The sequence below is a fragment of the Rhineura floridana genome, chromosome 14 (assembly GCF_030035675.1).
Source record: "Rhineura floridana isolate rRhiFlo1 chromosome 14, rRhiFlo1.hap2, whole genome shotgun sequence".
Taxonomy (NCBI): domain Eukaryota; kingdom Metazoa; phylum Chordata; class Lepidosauria; order Squamata; family Rhineuridae; genus Rhineura; species Rhineura floridana.
The window spans coordinates 24,651,822-24,672,822 of NC_084493.1; the positions used below are offsets into that span (position 1 = coordinate 24,651,822).

The 21,001-nt window shown below is 45.7% G+C and overlaps 1 protein-coding gene across 4 annotated transcripts in view; it reads right to left on the reverse strand.

Moving 5' to 3' along the window:
* CSK (C-terminal Src kinase) overlaps nucleotides 1–21,001 on the reverse strand; it is a 113,990-nt gene that overhangs the window by 14,238 nt on the left and 78,751 nt on the right. For all 4 annotated transcript variants that reach the window (XM_061595276.1, XM_061595280.1, XM_061595277.1 and 1 more), the window contains 4 exons: nucleotides 15,207–15,284; nucleotides 11,720–11,833; nucleotides 6,091–6,203; nucleotides 3,624–3,843 (listed from right to left, as the gene is read on the reverse strand). In XM_061595276.1, the coding sequence (XP_061451260.1) occupies nucleotides 3,624–3,843; nucleotides 6,091–6,203; nucleotides 11,720–11,833; nucleotides 15,207–15,221 (462 nt within the window). In that variant the 5' untranslated portion in view covers nucleotides 15,222–15,284. The remainder of the gene's footprint in view (nucleotides 1–3,623; nucleotides 3,844–6,090; nucleotides 6,204–11,719; nucleotides 11,834–15,206; nucleotides 15,285–21,001) is intronic.

The following is a 21,001-nucleotide window of genomic DNA, read 5'->3' on the forward strand; positions in this document are numbered from 1 at the left end:
ATCACATGCTTTGCATGCAAAAGGTCACAGGTTCGATCCTTGGCATTGCCAGGCAGGGCTGGGAAAAGATCCCCTCTCTGAACCCTTGGAAAGCTGCTGCCAATCAGTGTAGACAATAATGAGCTAGATGTACTGGCTGAATATACAGCAGCTTGCTATGATCTTGTGGTAGATACGCCCACCAATCCACAAGCCTCTCTAGGGCAAAACCAGGAGCCAAAGCTTCTTTGGTGCAGCCAGGAACTGAATGTTTTGGCCCTGCTAACACTGGGAAAAGAGCGCATCATTAATGGGCTTCTGATTCCTGGGAGCCCCAAGGCTAAGAGTGCCTGTGCATGTTCCCAAGCCAGCATGAAGCACACTATGAGTTAACAGGAAGGGAAAAAACAGCCGCCGCCACCAAACACAAATGAGCAGCTGGAAGATTTGAAAGGCAGATTTCTTATCCAAATGGTTGCTAGGGAAGGAGTTTAAAAATCAGGCAGCCACCACCCATGCACAGAGACGACTTGCATCATCATTCAGTAACTACCACTGTCCCCTTCATGCCTCAGATTCTGAAAAAAGGGCTCTCAGGCTGGCTGCAGCATCTAAGACAAAGGGGGAGAAGTTCTGGCTCACAGATCAAACATGGCCCACGAGGCTGTTTCTGGGCAAGCTACATCCACCTACCTTACATCTGATGTCATACATAACGTCAAGTGTGGGGCTTCAAACAATCAGGAGCTAAAAGTGAGCTCCTGATTGTCCCTTTGATGGAGCATGGCATGCTCCCAACCACCTATCAGCCTTGCTCTGGGTGGGTGGGTGGGGGGCAGCAGTTTCCATTGAAGGGAAACCACTTCTCCTTCCTAGTGCTGCTCCTTGAACCTCTGAAAATTGGAGATATGGAGAGTAGCACAGGGCTGCTTGCAAAAGGGCTCTCAAATAGCCCACACTGGGCTTTGAAGTCCCAACAATCGGGGCTTCAAAGCACAGCATCACCTGATATCACAGTGTTGTCAGCACCCCCCACCCACCCTGTCAAATTTGGCCTGACAGGGGTGGCGAGAAAAGGATCTGGTCTGCCAGTCAGAAAAGGTTCCCTACAGGGATCTAAGGCAAGGATGAGGAACCCTTTTTAGCCTGAGGGCCACATTCCCTTCTGAGAGACCTTCCAGGGGCCTCATGCCGGCGGTGGTTCAGGCCAGGGACTGGAAACAAAGCTCTATGAGGAGATACTGAAAGAACAGGGCATTTGGCCTTGGGAAGAGGAGGGGAGATATGATAGCACTCTTCAAGTACTTGAAAGGTTGTCACACAGAGGACAGCCAGGATCTCTTCTCTATCATTCCAGAGTATAGGACACAGAATAATGGGCTTAAGTTACAGGAAACCAGATTTTGACTGAACATCAGAAAAAACTTCCTAGCTGTTAGAGCGGTATGACAATGGAACAATAAAGGTGGTGGACTCTCCAGCACTGGAGGCATTCAAGAGGCAGCTGGACAACCACCTGTCAGGGATGCTTTAACTTGGATTCCTGCACTGACAAGGGGATTGGACTCGATGATGTTACAGGTTCCTTACAACTCTACTATTCTACGAAAAATGTGAGTGGAGCAATGAGTTCAAGTTTTACCTTTGCACAGCAGGCTAATTTCTACACACATACCTCTTTGTCCTCCATCCGGACAATCAAAGACATATCGCAACCAGGCAAATACACTGGGGGTGTCAAGCAGAGCTAGTGAAGCATGTGGCCTGGGGACAGTTCCGAGGGCCAAGGTGAGAGGCCTAGAGGGCCATATTTGGAGCCAATGCCTGAGGTTTCTCTGCCCCTGATCTAAACCCTCTGAAAACCATGGCTTCCAATTCTAACTTGCCATTTGATAACCATTTGCCGATTCAGTCATCACCGCCACACCAGAGATCATTTTCCTTAACCAATCCCATGCACTGCGGAATGCTCCTCCTTCCGCCATATGCAAAACAACACCTATCAGGCATACCTTGTTGCCTAGGCTTTCCCCCAATCCAGAAGACTGGACCCTATTATACCTAGATATATTTTAAAGCCTGTTTTTAAAAGATGTTTTAGAGTGTTTTTAATGTTTTGGTTTGCCACCCTGGGCTCCTAACTGGGAGGAAGGGTGGGATATAAATTTAATTAATACATAATAAAATAAATAGATGCCTGTTTTTATAATACTGTTTCAAGGACACTGTTTTAATGACTATTGCTGAGAGGTTTTCCAGGGCTAAGCAATCTTTAGAGATGCTTTTAAATAAAATTTAAAAAAACAAATACAAAAAAAATACAGCCAAAAGGCAGTTTCATATTGATAAGGCAGCCTGAATGAGCATAATTCACTCCAAGGCCTCAAAAGTAAGAGCACCCAGGCCTACTTGTATAAAACAAGGTGCTAGAAGAGATGCCTACACTCCCCTTTGTCCTATTCCAACCTGCCCCAGCTATCCTTTCGGCGCCAGGCTAAAACCTTTCTATTCTCCCAGGCATTTTAATTCATGTTAAAGTATTTTAATGTTTTAATGGTTTAGTGATCTTAATATTACATTATTGTTATTATGTATCTGTATTTTTATATTTCGTGATTTTTGTTGATTTATTGTATTATCTTATGTTGTACACCGCCCAGGGAGCCGTTGGTTATGGGCGGTTTATAAATGAAATTAAACTAAACTAAAACTAAACTATCCTGAAGGAGGGATCCCAGAGAGGGCCCAGCCAGTACAGACAATGGGTTGGCACCCAGCCAGCCTCCTGACACTGAGATAGCTGCAGCTTACCTGGATGGGGAGGCGCAGGGTAGTGGCCAGGTGGATGCACCAGTGGGAATGCCTGATTGGTGCCACAGGGAGATCCGTGCAGCCCTGATCTCACGGCCACCCTGCTCCACCCAGTTAGGAACATCGGAAGCTTATACCGAGTCAGACCATTGGTCTATCTAGCTCAGTACTGTCTACACTGACTGGCAGTGGCTCTCCAATTTCAGGCAGGGGATCTCTCCCAGCCCTACCTGAAGATGCCAGGGATTGAACCTGTGACCTTCTGCACGCAAAGCAGGTGCTCTATCACTGAGCTATGGGCCCTTCCCTACACAAAGGGGGCAAAAGACACACACGAAGGGAAGACAGCCATCTGCTGCGGCAGACTGTGCACTTTGAGGATCAATCTCAGAAATGCTAGTTTACCTGAAATGCAGGAGGGGCAGAACAAAAATGGAGATCTGCTATTCCCTAGCCCTAGCTGACGGCAGGCTGGCATTTTCTGAGCAACTGGAGCCTGCAGTTCTGGGGCTCCCCACATGGGGCACACCGATCCAAGTGTCACACAGGAACATAGAAAGCAACCTTGTACTGAGTCAGACCATTCATTCATCTAGCTTAGTAATGTCTACACTGACTGGTAGCAGCTCTCCAGGGTTTCAGGCAGGGAATCTTGCCCAGCCCTACCTGGAGATGCCAGGGACTGAACCTGGACCCTTCTGCATGCCAATCAGCTGCTCTACCACACAGCCACAGCCCTCCCCCAATTAAACAGTAGCAATGGCAGTATCAGGAGGGTAGCACCGCCCACCGCTGGACCCGCCTCCGTGAGCTGCCCCCTTGCTTAGCCTCACCTCCACCAGTTGCATGAGGTTCTCAAAGTAGACTTCCTCATCGATGCTGAGCTTGCTGGAGGAGTAGATGATGCGGTAGTGCTCCACCTTCCCTTCGCAGCTGACACAGAGCGTGTAGTCGCCGGGGTAGTTGGTGCTTTCGCGCACCAGGAAGAGGCCTGTCTCCGGCGGGTAGAGCAATCGCTCGGCCTGCTCACGCGTGATCTTCCCGTGGAACCAGCTAAGGGGGGGGGGAAGACAGAAAAAGAGGGACCAGGGGACAGAGGGAGAGAGAGAGAAAAAAAAGAGTGAACCTGCAGCCACAACAATTTGCATAGCACATCACTAACCCTTTTTGTAGCACTTTCAGTGTACATCAAGTAAGTGGAACCTTTGGTCCTCCAAATGTTTCTGAACTACAACTCCCATTATCCCTGGATCACTGGCCAGGCTTGCTAAGGCTGATGGAAGATGCAGCTCAGGAACATCTGGAGGGCCAAAGGTTCCCCGCACAATCTAGGGCTCAATGGTTGACTATCTGCACAACGACCCTGTGAGGTGTTTCACACTGGCCAGCTGCTGCAGCCTATAGGTTTTTAAACTCTCACAGCCGTGCTAGCTGGGTTGAGAAGATGTAAGATGGTGCCTTCTTTCCTGTAATGCCCACACGGAAACTTCTATCTCATTCAGTATCTGACACTTGGGAATCAATACCCAAGTATTTCAAGTTACATTTAAAAATAAAAAAAACCACATAGACCTAACAATTGTAGAGATTATGTTTGTAAAATGTACATGTACAGTTTTTTTAAAAAAAATTATCCACCAAAACAATGAGAGCTAGAAACATCCTTTCCTTAAAAAAAGAAACGTTTGTGAGATTCAGCTCAGGTGCTGTTGAGACTATAGAACACATGCTTTTGTACTGTACTTTTTACAAGAGTGCAAGGGACAGGTTGATGCACCCCATTTTGGAACGGCTTCTGGTAGATCTGATGCAGTCATTTTGAAAGTACAATATTCTTAAATGGCAATAGCCTTTATGTCATTTTAAATGTTGCCAAATTTTTAAGTATTGTCATTGACACTAGGGCTAAAATGCTTCGGGATTAATAGTCCATGGCGTAATGGGTTTTGTAATGTTTGCTTGATAGTTTGCAACGGTCACTGGATCAATAAACATATTTTCATTTCGTTACAGACCTAAGTTAGTCAAGTCCATTAATTTCAATGGGTCTACTCTGAGTATGACTAACACTGGATACAATGCCCAGTGTCTGGCTTCTGTGGCTCTCCTGAAAAATATACCTTTCTGGTTGGTTTCTTTTTTTTAATTTATCCACCAAAACAATGAGGACTAGAAACATTAAGATTTTAAAAACTGGAACTTCTAGACTATGAGCCCCAGAGTCTGGCCAATGTGGTCTTAGGGGGTCTTAAAAACACACACCATTTTACTCATTTAAATCTCCTAAACGGCTGCCTTTCCTTTATCATAGAATATACCAATCTGTGAACAAGCACAGAGTATCCATCGCCTGTACCTTAAGCACAATAAGTGTACACCCCACGTCACGGGAAGCTACCCTGTACCAAGTCAAACCGTTTGTTCATCTAGCTCAGCATTGCCTACATGGACTGGCGGTGGCTCTCCAGGGTTACAGGCAGAGGACATTCCCAGCCCTATCTGGAGATGCCGGGGATTGAACCTGGGAACTCCTGCATGCAGGGCAGATGCTCTGTCATTGAGCTATGGCCCTTCAGTGGGTCCCAGGAAGGGTCCCTCCCTCCATCTACTTATGGGAACAGAGGCAAAAGAGGCAGAAAGTGTGGGTGCACTTAGTAAGCTGCTGCTAAGAGCTGGTATGATGTCACGGATAAGTGATGGACTTATGCTAGGGATATCTGGATTCAAATTCACAACGCAGTCATATTTTCCACTGGATGACTTTGGGCCTCTCTCAGCCTAGCCTACCTTGCAGGGTAGTTGTGAGAATAAAAGGGGTAGACTATTGGCACATAATGAATGAATGTGAGCTGGCACCAGGCCTGAGGCACACTCTTCCCTGAAAAATCTTCGTGTTCATCTAGATCAGCCCTCCCCAACCTGGTGCCCTCCAGATGTTGCTGGCTACTGGTCTGGTGGTTGAGGCTGATGGGAATTGGAGTCCAACAACATCAGGAGGGCCACAGGTTGCCTACCCCTGATCTAGACTCCCTCCAACATGGTGCTCCCGAGATGTTGCTGGACTACAACCCCCCTTGATGCTTGACTGTTGGCCATGCTGGCTGGGGCTGATTGGAGTTGGGAGTCCACAACACCTGGAGGGCACGAGGTTGGGGAAGGCTGATCTAGGCACTTTATTTATTTATTCATTGTCTATATCCCGCCCTTCCTCAAGAAGGAGCCCAGGGCACATGTCCACATCAGATCAGAGCTACACAGGAAGCTTGGTTAAACAGGCTTCCCTTTCTTGCCCATACTCACGGCATCAGGCTAAGCTTGATTCCAGCTTTCACTCCTTCCCGTTTCTGCACGTAGTTGGCCGGGATGATCCCCTCACGGCCCACTTTGTTTTTTGCTTTGTACCAGTTGGGATCCTGGCAAGGGAAAGCAGTCATAAGCAGCAGTGGGTGAGTTACAACAAAAGGGGTTCACACTCCCCACACATCCCAAATAAGTCAGCAGGACTATTCTACTCCCTGCTCTGCTCGCCTTCTTTTCTGTTGCTTTTTCCATTTACAGATGGGCAGCTGTCATAGCTCCGCACCAAGTGGCCAAAGCACTGTGCAGTTGTGGCTCTCTCTGTCTTCTGCCCTTAAAGACAATGAAAGAACCAAGATGGGCAGCCTCCTAAGTCTTGGTCCGATGAAACATTTGATGCTCTCCGGATGTTTTGGATGACAGCTCCCATCATCCCTAATAATTCCCCCTGCTGGCTGCAGCTGATGGGAGCTGTAGTCCAAAATATCTAGAAGGCACTAACTTGGCGAAGGCTGGTTTGCTCTCATTGGCAGACCTTCTCCAGCATTTCAGACGCTCTCTCCCAGCACAGAGATTGAACCTGGGATCTTCTGCATGGAAAAGTGTGTTCTACCACTTACCTACACCCTTTCCCTGCTTATACAATTTGCCCAGCAAGGCATCTATAAGACTGCAAAGAACTCTTTTACAAAAGCTCCCACTACAGTTTCAAGATATTTTAGAATGCTTTACAATACAGTACTCTACAACAGCCTTTCCTAACCTTTGGGTCCCCAGATGTTGCTGAACTACAACTCCCATCAGCCCCAGCCAGCGTGGCCAATGGTCAGGAACGATAGGAATTGTAGTCCTGCAACATCTGGGGACCCAAAGGCTGGGAAAAGCTGCTCTACAATGCATTTTATGATATGGCCAGAGACTGGATAATATTTAAGTTGTTGCCCTCTTTGAAACTGCTTTCAACACTTTCTGTTGAGAAGTGGTATATAAACATTCTTAGCAAAACAAATAGAACACCAGAAGCACCAAAGGCTGAATAGCAGCCCAGATTCCCTCCCTGTGGGATGCTGGTCTGTCCCCCCAGTAAGGCCAGAACTGACATGGGTATATCTGAGAAAGCACTCCATCTTTGGCCAGTACATAGTGGCATCCTGGCCCCAAGGACTGGGCTCAGGTGGGCTCCTGTCTCCCACCATCCACAAAGCACCCGGCTGAGAGAAAGTGGATTCCACTGACAACAGAAGCTTCCCTATCCCACCATGCTGTCAATAGTCCCAGGTGATGCACCAGTTACTCAAGGCCACTCACTGCTATGTAGGAATGTAACCAATGTTTACTCAGGAGACCCATTCAAATTAATGAGCTTAAGTTCATCACAGTTATTAATTTCAATGGGTCTACTCTGAGTAAACATCCATTAACAGCAACCCCTAGAAACATGGGCAGCTGCTTTATACTGACTCAGACCATGGAGCTCATTATTGTCTCCACTGGCTAGCGGTGGTTCTCCAGAGTTTTGGGCACAAAATCTTCCCCAGCCCTACCTGGATATGCCAGGGACTGAGCCCGACACCTTCTGCATGCAAAGCAAATGCTCTGCCACTGAGCCATGGCCATCTCTCACATGAGGGGAGAGAGACTTTGTGATGGCCATCAGGGGATGGCTGTTTTCCACCTGCCTTGCTGCACGCTCCAGCCCTGAGAGCCTTCATCAGGGGGCCTGCTTCCAAAAGAAATCTGAGGGGGCTTTCTGGCCTTTGGAGTGAAGCAAAAATGACTGGAGGAAGGGGAGATTGCTAGGTACAAATGTCATCAGCTTTGTGGCTACTTTTGGATGTGAAGTTCTTGGGTATTTTTACTTAAGGACATCAGCAGAGCCCTGATGGATCAGGCCAACCAGAGGCTTATGGGAAAGCCAGAAGCAGGATGTGAACATAACAGCACTCTCCTCCCTTACGATTCCCGGCAACTGGTATTCAGAAGCATACTGCCTCCAACAGTGGAGGGCAGAACACGTCCATGATGATGATGATGTGATTTATATCCTGCCCTTCCTCCCAGCAGGAGCCCAGGGCGGCAAACAGAAACACTAAAAACACATTGACGCTAGTAGCCATGGACAGCCTTGACATGCTGGTGAGCTTTATGCTCACATTTTGTTGTATGTCAAATGAACAGTTAACTGTTGGTGGGGTTTTTTTAGTGGTCCTTGGTAGTAATCTTATGTATGATGATTGCACCATTGTATTTAATAGTACCAATACACTACTGTGTATGTTTATGTATTGCTGTTGTACTTTTATGAGGACCACGTTGAGCACAGATGTATTGTGGAAAATGCAGTATACATTTATTGAAATTTATTTATTAAAATATGTATAAGCTACACTTTTCAATTAAGGTGGCATTACAACAAACAAAAACATGATAGAATTAAAAACCAATAAAAATATCGTTAAAAACCATTATAAAAGCATCTGTAAGTGCTGCTTTGGTTGGAAAAGAAAATTAATGTTAAAGGCCTGCCTAAAAAATTCAGCTTTCAGGAGACGCCTGAAAGAAAGAAGGGGTGGTTCCACAGGGCAGGGCCAGCCACACTAAAGGAGCGTGAGGAACTAAGAGTGCCCCACCAGAAGATCTCAGGCTGCCCTTTATAGAAATAGACTCTGGTTATGATTATGTTCACTCCACCATGGGCTACCGCAGAATGTTTTTCTGCCTATGATGGGCTTAATATCCAGTTATGTGTCCCACTGAAATTGAGCTTTGCCAGGCAGCTGGACACATTGTCAGTGGTTAGCTGCTCCTAGCGAATGTGGACTGCTCAACCTAAAAAATCCTCTCGCTGGGACCTGACCAAGTGGCATACTTTTAAATAGTTTTAAATAACGCTCACATTAATTATGACATATCGCTTTCCCCATCCCTTTTCAGGCCGCTAGGGAAAGAAGGCAAATCACAGCCATAAAGCGGAATGCCTAAATCTTGCTGATGCCAGCATATTAAGAACATAAAAAGAGCCCTGCTGGATCAGACCAAAGGCCTCCATCTAATCCAGCTCCCTATTCTGACAGTGTCCAACCAGATGCATATGGTTACGTGCAATAGCACTTTCCAACTCATGATTCCCAGCGATTGGTATTCAGAGGCATACGGACTCCGATACTGGGGGTAATATATAGCTACGTTGAGCATTATTCCAAGTGGATAGCCAAACGTTACACACCGTCAAAGATCTCCCATTTGGATTCTCCTCTGCCCAGTCCTAAAACCTAAGAGCCTGATGGGTCAGGCCAAAGGCTCATCTGGTCCAGCATCCAGTTCTCACAGAGGTCTACTTATGGCACTATTCCCACAGCATTCTGCTTCCGATCGCCACTGTGGTTAGTAGCCACTGATAGCCTCATCCTCCATGAATTGAGTAGCCATTTATAGCCAGTGTGGTTAGTAGCCTCCAGTCTTTTAAGATGTTTTGTTTTTAAGAAGTATTTTCTTGTTTTATTGCTAGTTGTTTGCCACCTTGGGCTCCTTTGGGAGGGAGGGCAGGATACAAATTTAATAAATAAACAAACAAACAACCATTTGCCTACTCCTATTTTAAAGCCCTCCACGTTGGTGACCATCCCTCCATCTTGCAGCAGCAAATACCACAGTTTAACTATTCTTTATTATTATTATTATTAATTTATTAGATTTATATCCCGCCCTTCCTCCCAGTAGGAACCCAGGGTAGCAAACAAAAGCACTAAAAACAGTCTAAAACAGCATAAAAACAGACTTTTAAAATATATTGCAACATAACATCCTTAAAAACATATAAAACAAAACAGCTTTAAAAACATCTTTTTTAAAAGCTTTAAAAACATATTAAAAAGCAATTCCAACACAGACGCAGACTGGGATAAAGTCTCTACTTAAAAGGCTTGCTGAAAGAGAAAGGTCTTCAGTAGGCACTGAAAAGATAACAGAGATGGTGCCTGGCTAATATTTAAGGGGAGAGAATTCCAAAGGGTAGGTGCCACTGTACTAAACTATGAACTATGCATTGTATGAAGAAGTATTTCCTTCTGTCCATTCTGAACCTTCCAACATTCAGCTTCATCCGAAGTCCCTAGGTTTTGCATCATGAGAAAGAAAAACTTCCCCCATCTGCTTTCTCTACACCACACATGATTTTGTACACCTCTTATCATGTCTTCCCTTACTTGCCTTTTTTGTAAACTAAAAAGCCACAAATGTTCCTCCCCACAACAAGGCTCATGGAACGCAGCACTTCTCCACAGCCATCCTTTGAACTTGACACAGTTTTTCATCCTCTGGTAACAGCCTAATTAGACTACTGCTATGAGCTCTGATCAGAGCTGTCCATAAGGAATGTCCGGAGCTGGTTTGAAATATGGTACCCAGGTTATTAATTGGGACCTGCACAGCTGTTCCCATCTATCTCCAGAAGCAAGAAGGGTGGTTATTGGGGACCCTTTTTTATGGCTCTTGGACTACAGCTCACCCTCCGCAGGTGTATTCAACAGGTACCTAGATGCTACTATTTTTTAGGCATCAATTAAAAATCTTGTCCAAGCATTTGGCAGCGTCTAATTTGTGATTGTTATTTGATGTTTTCTTGGCTACTGTTTCAATGCTGTTTTACTATTAATACACAGATAAAGACGCATAATACAATCTGTCCTGGGGGGTTGAGTGTTGTTGTTGTTATTTATTCATTCATGAATCGCCTGTTACATATATGTCTCAAGGCAATTTACAGTCATATCATAAAAACAGTTAAAATAGTTTTTTAAAACAGTACAAAAACCAACTAAACAGGTTTTAAAACAATACAAAATGGACACCTAAGGCAGATACCTTTTCACTCAGCTGCACACAGGAACTTAGGAAGTTGCCTTATACTGATTCAGACCATTGGTCCATCTAGCACAGTATTGTCTACACTGACTGGCAGCAGCTCTCCAGGATTTCAGGCAGGATTCTCTCCTAGTCCTTCCTGGAGATGCCGGGGATTGAACCTGGTACTTTCTGCAGGCAGGCCAAATGCTCTACCTCTGAGCTACAGCCCTTCCCCGTGAAAAAAGCTTGTTGAAAGAAAGAAAAAATTTGTTTTCCAGAAGATACATATAGTGGGCACCTGTCATTATCTCAACAGGGGCGCTGATCCGGAGAACAGGGGCAGCCACACTGAAAGCCCTGCTCAGAGTTGCTGTGTTGGCATCAGATAGGTGGGAAGGTGAGACACAAATGCCTTGAAATAAATCACTTCCACCCCCCTCTACAAGGCTGCAGATCTGAGTGGCTTCCTGCCCCTCTCCAAACAAGTATGGGTTTCCAGGTGCCACAGCAAGGCACTATGCAAATGTATCCCGCTTGCAGGCTTTCCACTGGCACCTGGCTGGCCGGCCACTATGAGAACAGGACGCTGGACTAGATGGGCCACTGGTCTGATGTAGCAGGGTTCTTACGATGTTCTTATCCTAGAGAAGCCTGTAGGAGGCAAGGAGGCAGAAGGCTCTGGGTGAAGGAGCTTTACTAAAGGGCAATTTTTTTTAACACATACAGGCATACAAACACACACACAAAACCTCTGCTTGCTCCCTGGCAGCAGGGATGGGTTGGTTACCTTGGTGACGGAGATTATGGTGAGGACATCCCCTTTGCTGAACGGGAGGTCTTGATCGGCAGTGCCGTGGAAGTTGTACTTGGCAATGCATTCCGTACCAGATGGCCAGACGGCCTGTTGGAGAGAAACAGGGACAACGCTGACTGAACAGTGTCTTGCTACTTCCCTGGGTACCGCTGCAGGGAAGGGAAGGGACCAAAGCACACAGATGGGAAGGAAAACACAATCGCATGCAAAAACCTTTCTAGAAGGGGAACATCTGATGAGCAAGGCGTGCCCTCCAGGAAATACAGGGAATGTCATTCACTGGAGACCAGCCCTTTTATGCTGGTCTGCCCTCCAGGAAATACAGGGAATGTCATTCACTGGAGACCAGCCCTTTTATGCTGGTCTGTTGTTACCTAACAGCTTATGGTGGGAAAATGGCCTCTACTCACTGGTCAGATTAAGGCGATTCATTGATCATCTAATTCCAGAGGCAGCTGGTGGCTCCATGCCAGTGGGGCAGTGGAATTCTGAAGCACCTTGGACAGCTCCTTGAAAGTTTGGACTAAAACCCAGAGTGGAGTCCACTGCCCGACAGACATGGAGCCACCAGACACCGCTGTTGAATTCTCTTTGGGAAAACTGAGAAAGAAAACTAGATGACTAGTGAATTATGAGAAGGGGAGGGCATTAGAGCAAGGCTGTTGCCTGATCAAAGTAATCTGAGTCAATTAAAATCAAAATAAATTTTAACTGTTTTCCCCCCCTGAAACCTACGTTTGCAAATGAACGAAACAATGTTATTGAAGGGAAAACATAATTTTTTAAAAACAGAAGAAGAACAAGAAGAGGAGGAGGAGGAGGAGGAGGAAGAGGAGGAGAAGAAGAAGACAACCGGGATGGAGAACCTGTGACCCTCCAGGTATCAGACTACAAGGCCCCTCCTCTCTCACTGATGTACTGACTGGCTAAAATGTGACCTTGAACTGTGATAATGCCTCTTGCTTGACTGGATGGAGGACGCAGAGATCTGTGTGTGGTCTGACTTTTGTGCAGCTGGAATGCGGAATGTAGCCTACTGCAGAAAGGTAAGAGCTGCATCCACTGCTTGACCCAGGCCACATCCGCACTACAGCGCAGTATTATTCCACTTAAACGGTCATGGCTTCCCCCAAAGAATCAATCAATCAATCAATCAATCTTTATTTTTACCCTGCCCTTTTTCCAAAACTGGAACTCAGGGCGGCTTACAAATAAAGACTACACATAGGTAAAAAACATACAAAAATATACAATTAAAATAGAATTAAACTATTCGTAACATTAAAAACATAAAACATACAATTAAAATACTAAGACAATTTAAAACTTTAAGAATAGAACCATAGAACAATACAACAGACCTTATGAGGCCCTATCTTAAACATCTTCTAGTCCAAAAGCCTGTCGGAATAAAAAAGTCTTTGCCTGCTGACGGAAGGATAGCAAGGAAGGGGCTATTCGTGCTTCCCTAGGAAGAGAGTTCCAGAACCTGGGGGCAGCCACCGAGAAGGCCCTATCTCGCGTCCCCACCAATCACGCTTGCGAAGGTGTTGGGACTGAGAGAAGGGCCTCTCCTGAGGATCTCAACACCATCTCATATGGGGAGATACGGTCTGACAAATAGCCTGGACCTAGGCCGTATAGAGCTTTATAGGTCAAAACCAGCACTTTGAATTGTGACCGGAAACAAACTGGCAGCCAGTGGAGCTGTCGTAACAAGGGGGTTGTATGGTCCCTGTAACCAACCCCAGTTAGCACTCCGGCTGCAGCTCTCTGTACCGGTTTAAGTTTCCGAACAGTCTTCAAAGGCAGCCCCACATAGAGCGCATTACAGTAATCTAAACGGGATGTAACTAAGGCATGCATCACTGTAGTCAAATCAGGCATCTCCAGGAACGGGCGCAACTGGCGCACCAGAATCCTGGGAAATGGACTTAGTTAAAGGTGATGAGCCAGTGTGGTGTAGTGGTTAAGGTGTTAGACTACGACCTGGGAGACCAGGGTTCGAATCCCCACATAGCCATGGAGCTCACTGGGTGACCTTGGGCCAGTCACTGCCTCTCGGCCTCATGAAAACCCTTTTCACAGGGTCACCATAAGTCGGACTCGACTTGAGGGCAGTACAGCTACATCTAAAGGTGATGAGTTGTTTGGAGGCTCCTATTCTCTTCACAGAGCTACAATTCCCAGAGTTCCCTGGGAAGAGGGATTGACAGTTAAGCCACTCTGTCAAATGTAGGAACAGGGATCTCTTAGCAACTCTCAGCTAAGAACAAACAACCCTGAACGAACGACAGTTCCCAGGATTCTTTGGGGGGGGAGGGGAAGCCATGATTGTTTAAAGTGCAAACATGGTCCCACTGTTGCCCCTGGCCTCACCCACCACTGGAACATGGCCTCTGGAAAGTTGTCCATGAGGCCATGTGGCCCTCGGGCTGAAAAACAGTTCCCCGCCCCTGAGTTAACTGATTATATGTTGTAGCCAGGCTTCACATTAGGGATGGCAGGGATGGGGGGGGGGGTTTATACTTTTTTTGTTCTCATACGCAGTGTTCAAGAAACCACACACCCAGCATTCAAAAAACGATGCATCTGCAAAAGCTGAAGATTTACTGTAAGATGCAGGATGTTGTGCAAAAAAGTCAGAACCCCTCGACGGGAGAGAGCTCATACCTTTGCAAAGAGGCAACCCTCCCTGTTCCCCAGCAGAGTATACCAGCTGCTGGGTGTGTCCCCATTTGTGTCCCAATTTGCACCAACAAATCTCACAACGCTTGCTGTGCTTGCGCGCCTGTGAAGTTCTGAAGATGTTACTATTTTAAAGCAGGTGATCTTGGGACTGACAAGAAAAACCGCACTAAACTAAACTGAAATAGTGAGCTTTCACATGGAGGGAAGCTTGCTTGCTGGCATACTGTGAGACCCCCCCATGGTTCCCTGAATGCACACAAAGTGTACCCCTTTTTCATCCGCCAAATACTGTTGTGCTTGGGAAACTGGGTTGCCTTCCCACATTCTATTTGCCTACCCCAAAAAGGTCCCCATGTCAAAGAAGGGATTCTACACACAAGAAGCTGCCTTGATAGTTAGAATATTTGCCCATCTAGCTCTGTTTCGGAGACTCTGACCGACAGCAGCTCTCCAAGGTTTGAGACAGAGAGAGCTCTTTCCCATTGCTGGCTACCTGATCCTTTAACTGGAGACGTTTTGGGCTTGGACCTGGAGCGTTCTGCATGCAGGTGAGCTATGGTCCATCTCTAGCCCTCCCCCCACCCCGCAAATAGTGTAATGTTAAATATAAACTGGGTTGCATCCAATGCTAGTCCTACTCAGAGTAGACCCATTGGCATTAATGAACATGACTCCCTTATGTTCATTTATTTCAATGGGTCTAATCCAAGTAGGACTGGCATTGGATGCAGCTTGTTTTGGATACCAAAAAAACCTTTTCCAGACTTACCTGCATTCCTGACATTTTCTCAGGGGGTTCTGGGGACTGGATCTCACAAGAAGGACACGTCACTTGGTACCATGAGACCTAAACAAGAAAGAAGATTCTGAGGTCACATTCTGCTTCCTGTGGTCACAGAAATATCCATGTGTTCAGAGCTTGCTCCATTTCCTCTCTCACCAATGGGAGGACCTTCGGCAGCTTAAAAACCAGGAAAGGTTTTTTTTTTAAAGTATCTTTGAAGCAGCTTCCTCTCCAAATTTGCAACTGGACACCCTTCATCAATTTGTATTTTTTAAAAGTCCAATGCCTACCACACCCCCTCCCCTCCTTCTGGCCAATGCACCAATTGCACGCGCCAGATTTTTAACTTCGGATCTGGAGGCAAGAAGAGGGGGGAAAGTATCATGTTCTTAATTTTGTCATTCTCGCATGGCCTAATTAATCAGAGGCCCCTCTTCAGTTAGCTTTTTCTGAAACCAATTAATCAGCTGTAAACATGTGACAGAACTGCTAAACTGATTATTCGTTCACTTGTTTTCAAAAAGAGCAGCCCTGATGGATCAGACCCAAAGTCTATCTAGTCCAGCCTTTCCCAACTACTGGGCCACCAGATGTTGTTGGACCACAACTCCCATCAGCCTCAGCCAGCATTGCCAATGGTCAGGAAAGATGGGAATTGTGGTCCAACATCTGGTGGCCCACTAGTTGGGAAAGGCTGATCTAGTCCAACATCCTGTACTCACAGTAGCTAGGAGAAGCCTGCAAACAGCACCTGAATGCAACAGCACTCTCCCTGCTTGCAGTTTCCAGCAACTGGCACTCAGAGGCACGCTGCTTCTGACAGCGGAGGTCGAACATAGCCATCATGGCTAGGAGCCACTGACCTCGGTCTCCCCTTTTGTATGACTGAATACATATAAATCCTAAAAACATCTGATGCTGCTGGAAACCACAGGAGGGGAGAGTGCTACTGAGCTCAGGTCCTGCTTGCAGGCTTCCCATGGGCATCTGGTTGGCCACTCTGAGAACGGGATGCTGGACTCACTGGCCCAATCTGGCAGACTCTTCTTATGTTCTTAGGCTGTAAGCAATGACATTTTATAACAAAGCTCTGTGCACATTAAAGGTAAAAGACTCCTGTTACCAGGGAACACGTCTAAATATAAAACCCTTTCCCCAACCAAACAGCTGTCGCCCAGCAGGATTAAGCAACACCCTCCTCTGCAAAAGGTTGCACTCAACCCTTGCGTCCCAGAAGAGACTTGTAAGGCCAGACCAGGGCAACCAGCTGCCCCAAGATAAAGTCCAATTTCTGCTCTTTCCTTCATCCATTTCTCACTTCCTGAGCAGCAGACCACCCACATGGTAGGTCGAAGTCCTGTCATTTATATATAAGCAAAACCCACCTAAAACCTTTCAGAGATTCTCCCTCTCTCTTTGTGACTTAGATTCCAAACAACCCTTGACACATGGTTAATTTTACAGCATCCAGAGTGGTTTGATAGATGGCCATCTTCGGGAAACGCTGAGGATCCATTAGAGTGTCACTGATTGCGAGGGGAGAAAGCTTGCCAAGATGATTGAGTGAGGCTAGTGCTGAAGTGGGAAGTCTCTAAGGAGGTGCACAAGCCTCCATCTGCAAAAAAAGTGGTGAGCAACCGCACACAAGTCTTTTACTCTAAAACAGGGAAAGAGATACCCATGACCCTTCAAATGTGACCGGACTCAAACTCCCATCAGCCCCTGCGAGAATGGCCAATAGTCAGGGATGATGGGAGTTGGAGTTCAGCAACATCTGCAGGGTCACAGGTTACTGTTCCCTGCTTTAGGAAGTTAGGGCAGCTTTGCTGTAAGCCAAACAGGAACCGCATAAGAGGTCCTTCACCCTAGGCAAAGTTAGAAGTTCTGACTCATTAGGAGCCATTTGTTATGACACGAACTGTATAAATTTGCAGAGATGGCTGTCATGGTGCAAAGGAATAAGGCAGGGAAGGGGACATTTGGCCCTTCAAATGTGGCTGGACTCCAACTCTCCTGGCAGCATGGCCCATGCTCACGGATGATGGACGTTGAAGTCTAGCAACATCTGGAGGGTCACAAGGTCCCCCATGCCTGCTGTGAAGTGTTAGACTAGGTTTGAACAAATGCCCCAAACAATGTGAGATATACTCCTATAAAGGCAAGGGTCAACACATCTTAATTGGCCTTGGTAGTTACCAAATTTTGTTCTTGCCTGGCCATGCACACTCTCCTCCAGAGGGAGAGAACAGCATCCAGAAATTACACTGAACTTGAAACCCAGCATAATTCCCTCTCCCTCTCTGTGAGAACACTTTTTTTAAAAAAAAGATACACTCTTTTAGTATAAGTACAAAGGGTGGTTTATTGTTATTATTGTTTTCCCCCAAAAAAGTGATCTCAAAGCAATTTACAAAAACAAACATAATATAAACAAGAATAAAACAACCTGAAATACATGAGCAGATCCAGTTCAATCCCACCCCACTAAAACTCAAACAGTAAATTAAGGCTCCAAAGCCGGGGAGAACAAGAAAAGTTTTTGCCTGGGGCCTAACATCAGATAAATGATGGTAGCAGGCGTGCCTCCCTGGGGAGAGCCAGGGCTGTATCTAAGTTCTACTCAAAGTAGGCCCACTGAAATTAATGGAGCTAAGTTAGTCAAAATGGAAATGGACTGTCTTCAAGTCGATCCAGACTTATGGCGACCCTATGAATAGGGTTTTCATGGTAAGCAGTATTCAGAGGGGGTTTACCATTGCCTTCCTCTGAGGCTGAGAGGCAGTGACTGGCCCAAGGTCACCCAGTGAGCTTCATGGCTGTGTGGGGATTTGAACCCTGGTCTCCCAGGTTGTAGTCCAGCACCTTAACCACTACACCAAACTGGGTCTCCAAGTTAGTCATGTGCACTGAAATTAACGGACATGACTAACTTAGTTTCATTAATTTCAATGGGCCTACTCTGAGTAGGACTAACATTGGAGGCCAAAAAGAAAAACTGTGGGTGGCAAGGGCCATCTTAAAAGAGGCATCACCCTCACACTCATAGGAAGGAATGCTTCTTTTAATACCAAACACATGCAATATCATCCCAAAACAAAGAACATGTGCGTTTACGTTCAGGACTATTGCTTATATTCATTTGCAAATGTACTGGAAGAATCGGCTAACTCAAGCCATGAATCAGGTGAGCGATATTTTTAATCAGGCAACAGCCCTGCTCTTTATGATTTCTACTCCCTTGTGACTTTTTAACTTTTCTCTGAAACAGTTCTCACTTTTCACTTTTGGGTGACTGTTGAAGACATTTTTTTATGTCACCAGGCCTATGCAGTAGTTAAAACATTTCCTTGAGCGGCCAGTCATTTTAATAATTTTAATGATTGTTTTAACATTAAATACAACCCAGAATCTAATGTGCGTCGGTTGCAAAGTAATTTCCTGGCTGCTGAGCACCCTCAGAGCACACATGGTGCAGAGGCTTCCACAAGTGCTTCCCACATTACTTGCAGGTGAGCTTTTCCAGCATCGAATCCTGGTCTTAAGATGCAATGAGAAATAATGCTCCCTGACCATTGGACATGCTGGCTATGGCCAAAAGGAGCTGGAGTTCAACAACATCTGAAGGGCCACGGGTTTCCCACCCCTGGATTAGATGCTCAGACTCTTACACACACTTGCCCAGTTTCCTCCAAGCCCCAGATATTTCCTGTACTGCACCTGCACCGAGACTGAAACATTTAGTCAGTTAATCGGTTAGATTAAACAGATTCAAAATGGCTTTTTAAAATCAAGTACAGAGACAGGCCCTTATTCTTCAGCCAGCAAAAGTACCATCTTAAAAGAGGCTTTCTCTCCTGCATGAGACAACAGAGAATGCCTCTTCTAAGATTATGCCTACTGTGACACATGCATCATTTTTTTAAAAAGAAAAAGCAGCAAGTCTCTCTCTTTTTTATTTAGCTCTATTATTTCTCTCATGCAGATTTTATTAATCAATCAATCAAACTGAACTGAATTGCTTATTATGGTCGCAGACCAATAAAAGTTGATAAAAAAACCAGAAGCCAATACAGCTCATTACAACAATCCAAAACAAATGCATATATATTTCCCCTCTCTAGAAGCCAGCAAAAAGTTATCCTAATCTGCACTGAGATCAGAAAAAAATTGGCAATCCTCTTGGTGATAAAGGGAGGACGCACCCCTTAAGCAGAACAATACCAAGTTTTCAAGAGAGGAATTTTCCCAAGGAATTTCCTGAAGGAATTCCTAGTAGAGGGAGAATTAAATAAAACTCATGCAATTAACTAGCGAAGATTTCTTTAATCTGTCATGACCCCTGGTTTTCATGCATCTAAAGCAGGGTAGAGCCAGTGTGGTGTAGTGGTTAGCATGTCAGACTGGGACCTGGGAGACCAGGGTTCAAATCCCCACCCAGCCATGAAGCTCGCTGGGTGACCTTGGACCAGGCACTATCTCTCAGCCTAACCTACCTCACAGGGTTGTTGTGAGGATAAAATCCGGAGAGAAAGAACAGTACTCCGCTCCTTGGAGGAAAGGCGGCATATAAATGTAATAAAATAAAATAAAACAAAACATGGGATGACACCCCGCCCTGCCAAGATGCTGTTAGATTCCAACTCCCATCAGCCCAAAGCAGCATGGGTAGGAATCAGGCATGATGGGAATTGTTTGAGTCTCAATGGCCACAGGTTAGCTACCTCTGATCTAGAGATACAGACATAGACCCCTCCATCATTCAGTTTTTTCTGTCACTTATGTGTGTGTGTGTGTCTGTGAGTGAGTGAGTGAGTGAGTGAGTGAGTGAGTGAGTGAGTGAGTGAGTGAGTGAGTGAGAGAGAGAGAGAGAGAGAGAGAGAGAGAGAGAGAGAGAGAGAGATCCATAAGAACTAGGCCCTTAGACACTGCTGCATTCCAACTTGCTTAGAGAGGCTTTGAACTTCCTGAGAGAAATTCCAGGCAACCCACTTTTCGGGTTGGACTCTGCCGGTTGGAAGAGTTCCGTGTATCTCGAAAGCTTTTATGCTTTGATGCCAAAAGGGATCGGGCCAATAGAAAGGCATCATTTTAGCTCTTGCACAATACCAGGCCATGGTTTGGAAGCACGTGAGACAGTCACCTAGGCCAGTGAAGCGAAGTAGGTCTGCTCAGACCAACCGCCTGGATGCAGAACATATGTGTTGCCTCAAGCTCCACAAAAGGAAAGATGGGCTATAAAATGTAATAAAATTAAAATAAAAATTATCCAGGAGGAAAGCTGGCCATAAGTGTTTACACCACCTCACTTGGACAGGTATTCACTAGTTCCGACAGTATTATACTCAGGTTAGAATGGTGAGTATTAGTCAGTCCACTAACTCTTATCGTTGGAGAGGTTGGAGAGAACGAGGTATGTGCTTCTGTCTTTGGTGGTCTTGCTCAGTGGTCCAGAATTACTGGAAACAGGTTGTTTGCAAAATGGGATCTATTCTGCAAGTAACCATTCTATACAATCCAGGGTTTTGTCTTTTTTTTTGTTTCCCTGACCCAGACGAGGGATTTAATAATTTTTATGTTTGTCGCAGCTATATTAGGGATATCTCAGAATTGGAAGCAGGCACACAATTGGAGTATAGAAGCGTGGTATAAAAAACTTTTATTTATTGCAGTTTCTGAAAGATTAACACACCACTGTAAAACTGAGCCTGAGGATTTTGCTATTATGGAAGCCATTTATTTCTTATGTGCTAGATAAACTGTACATGCTCTTGTGCCAAAAC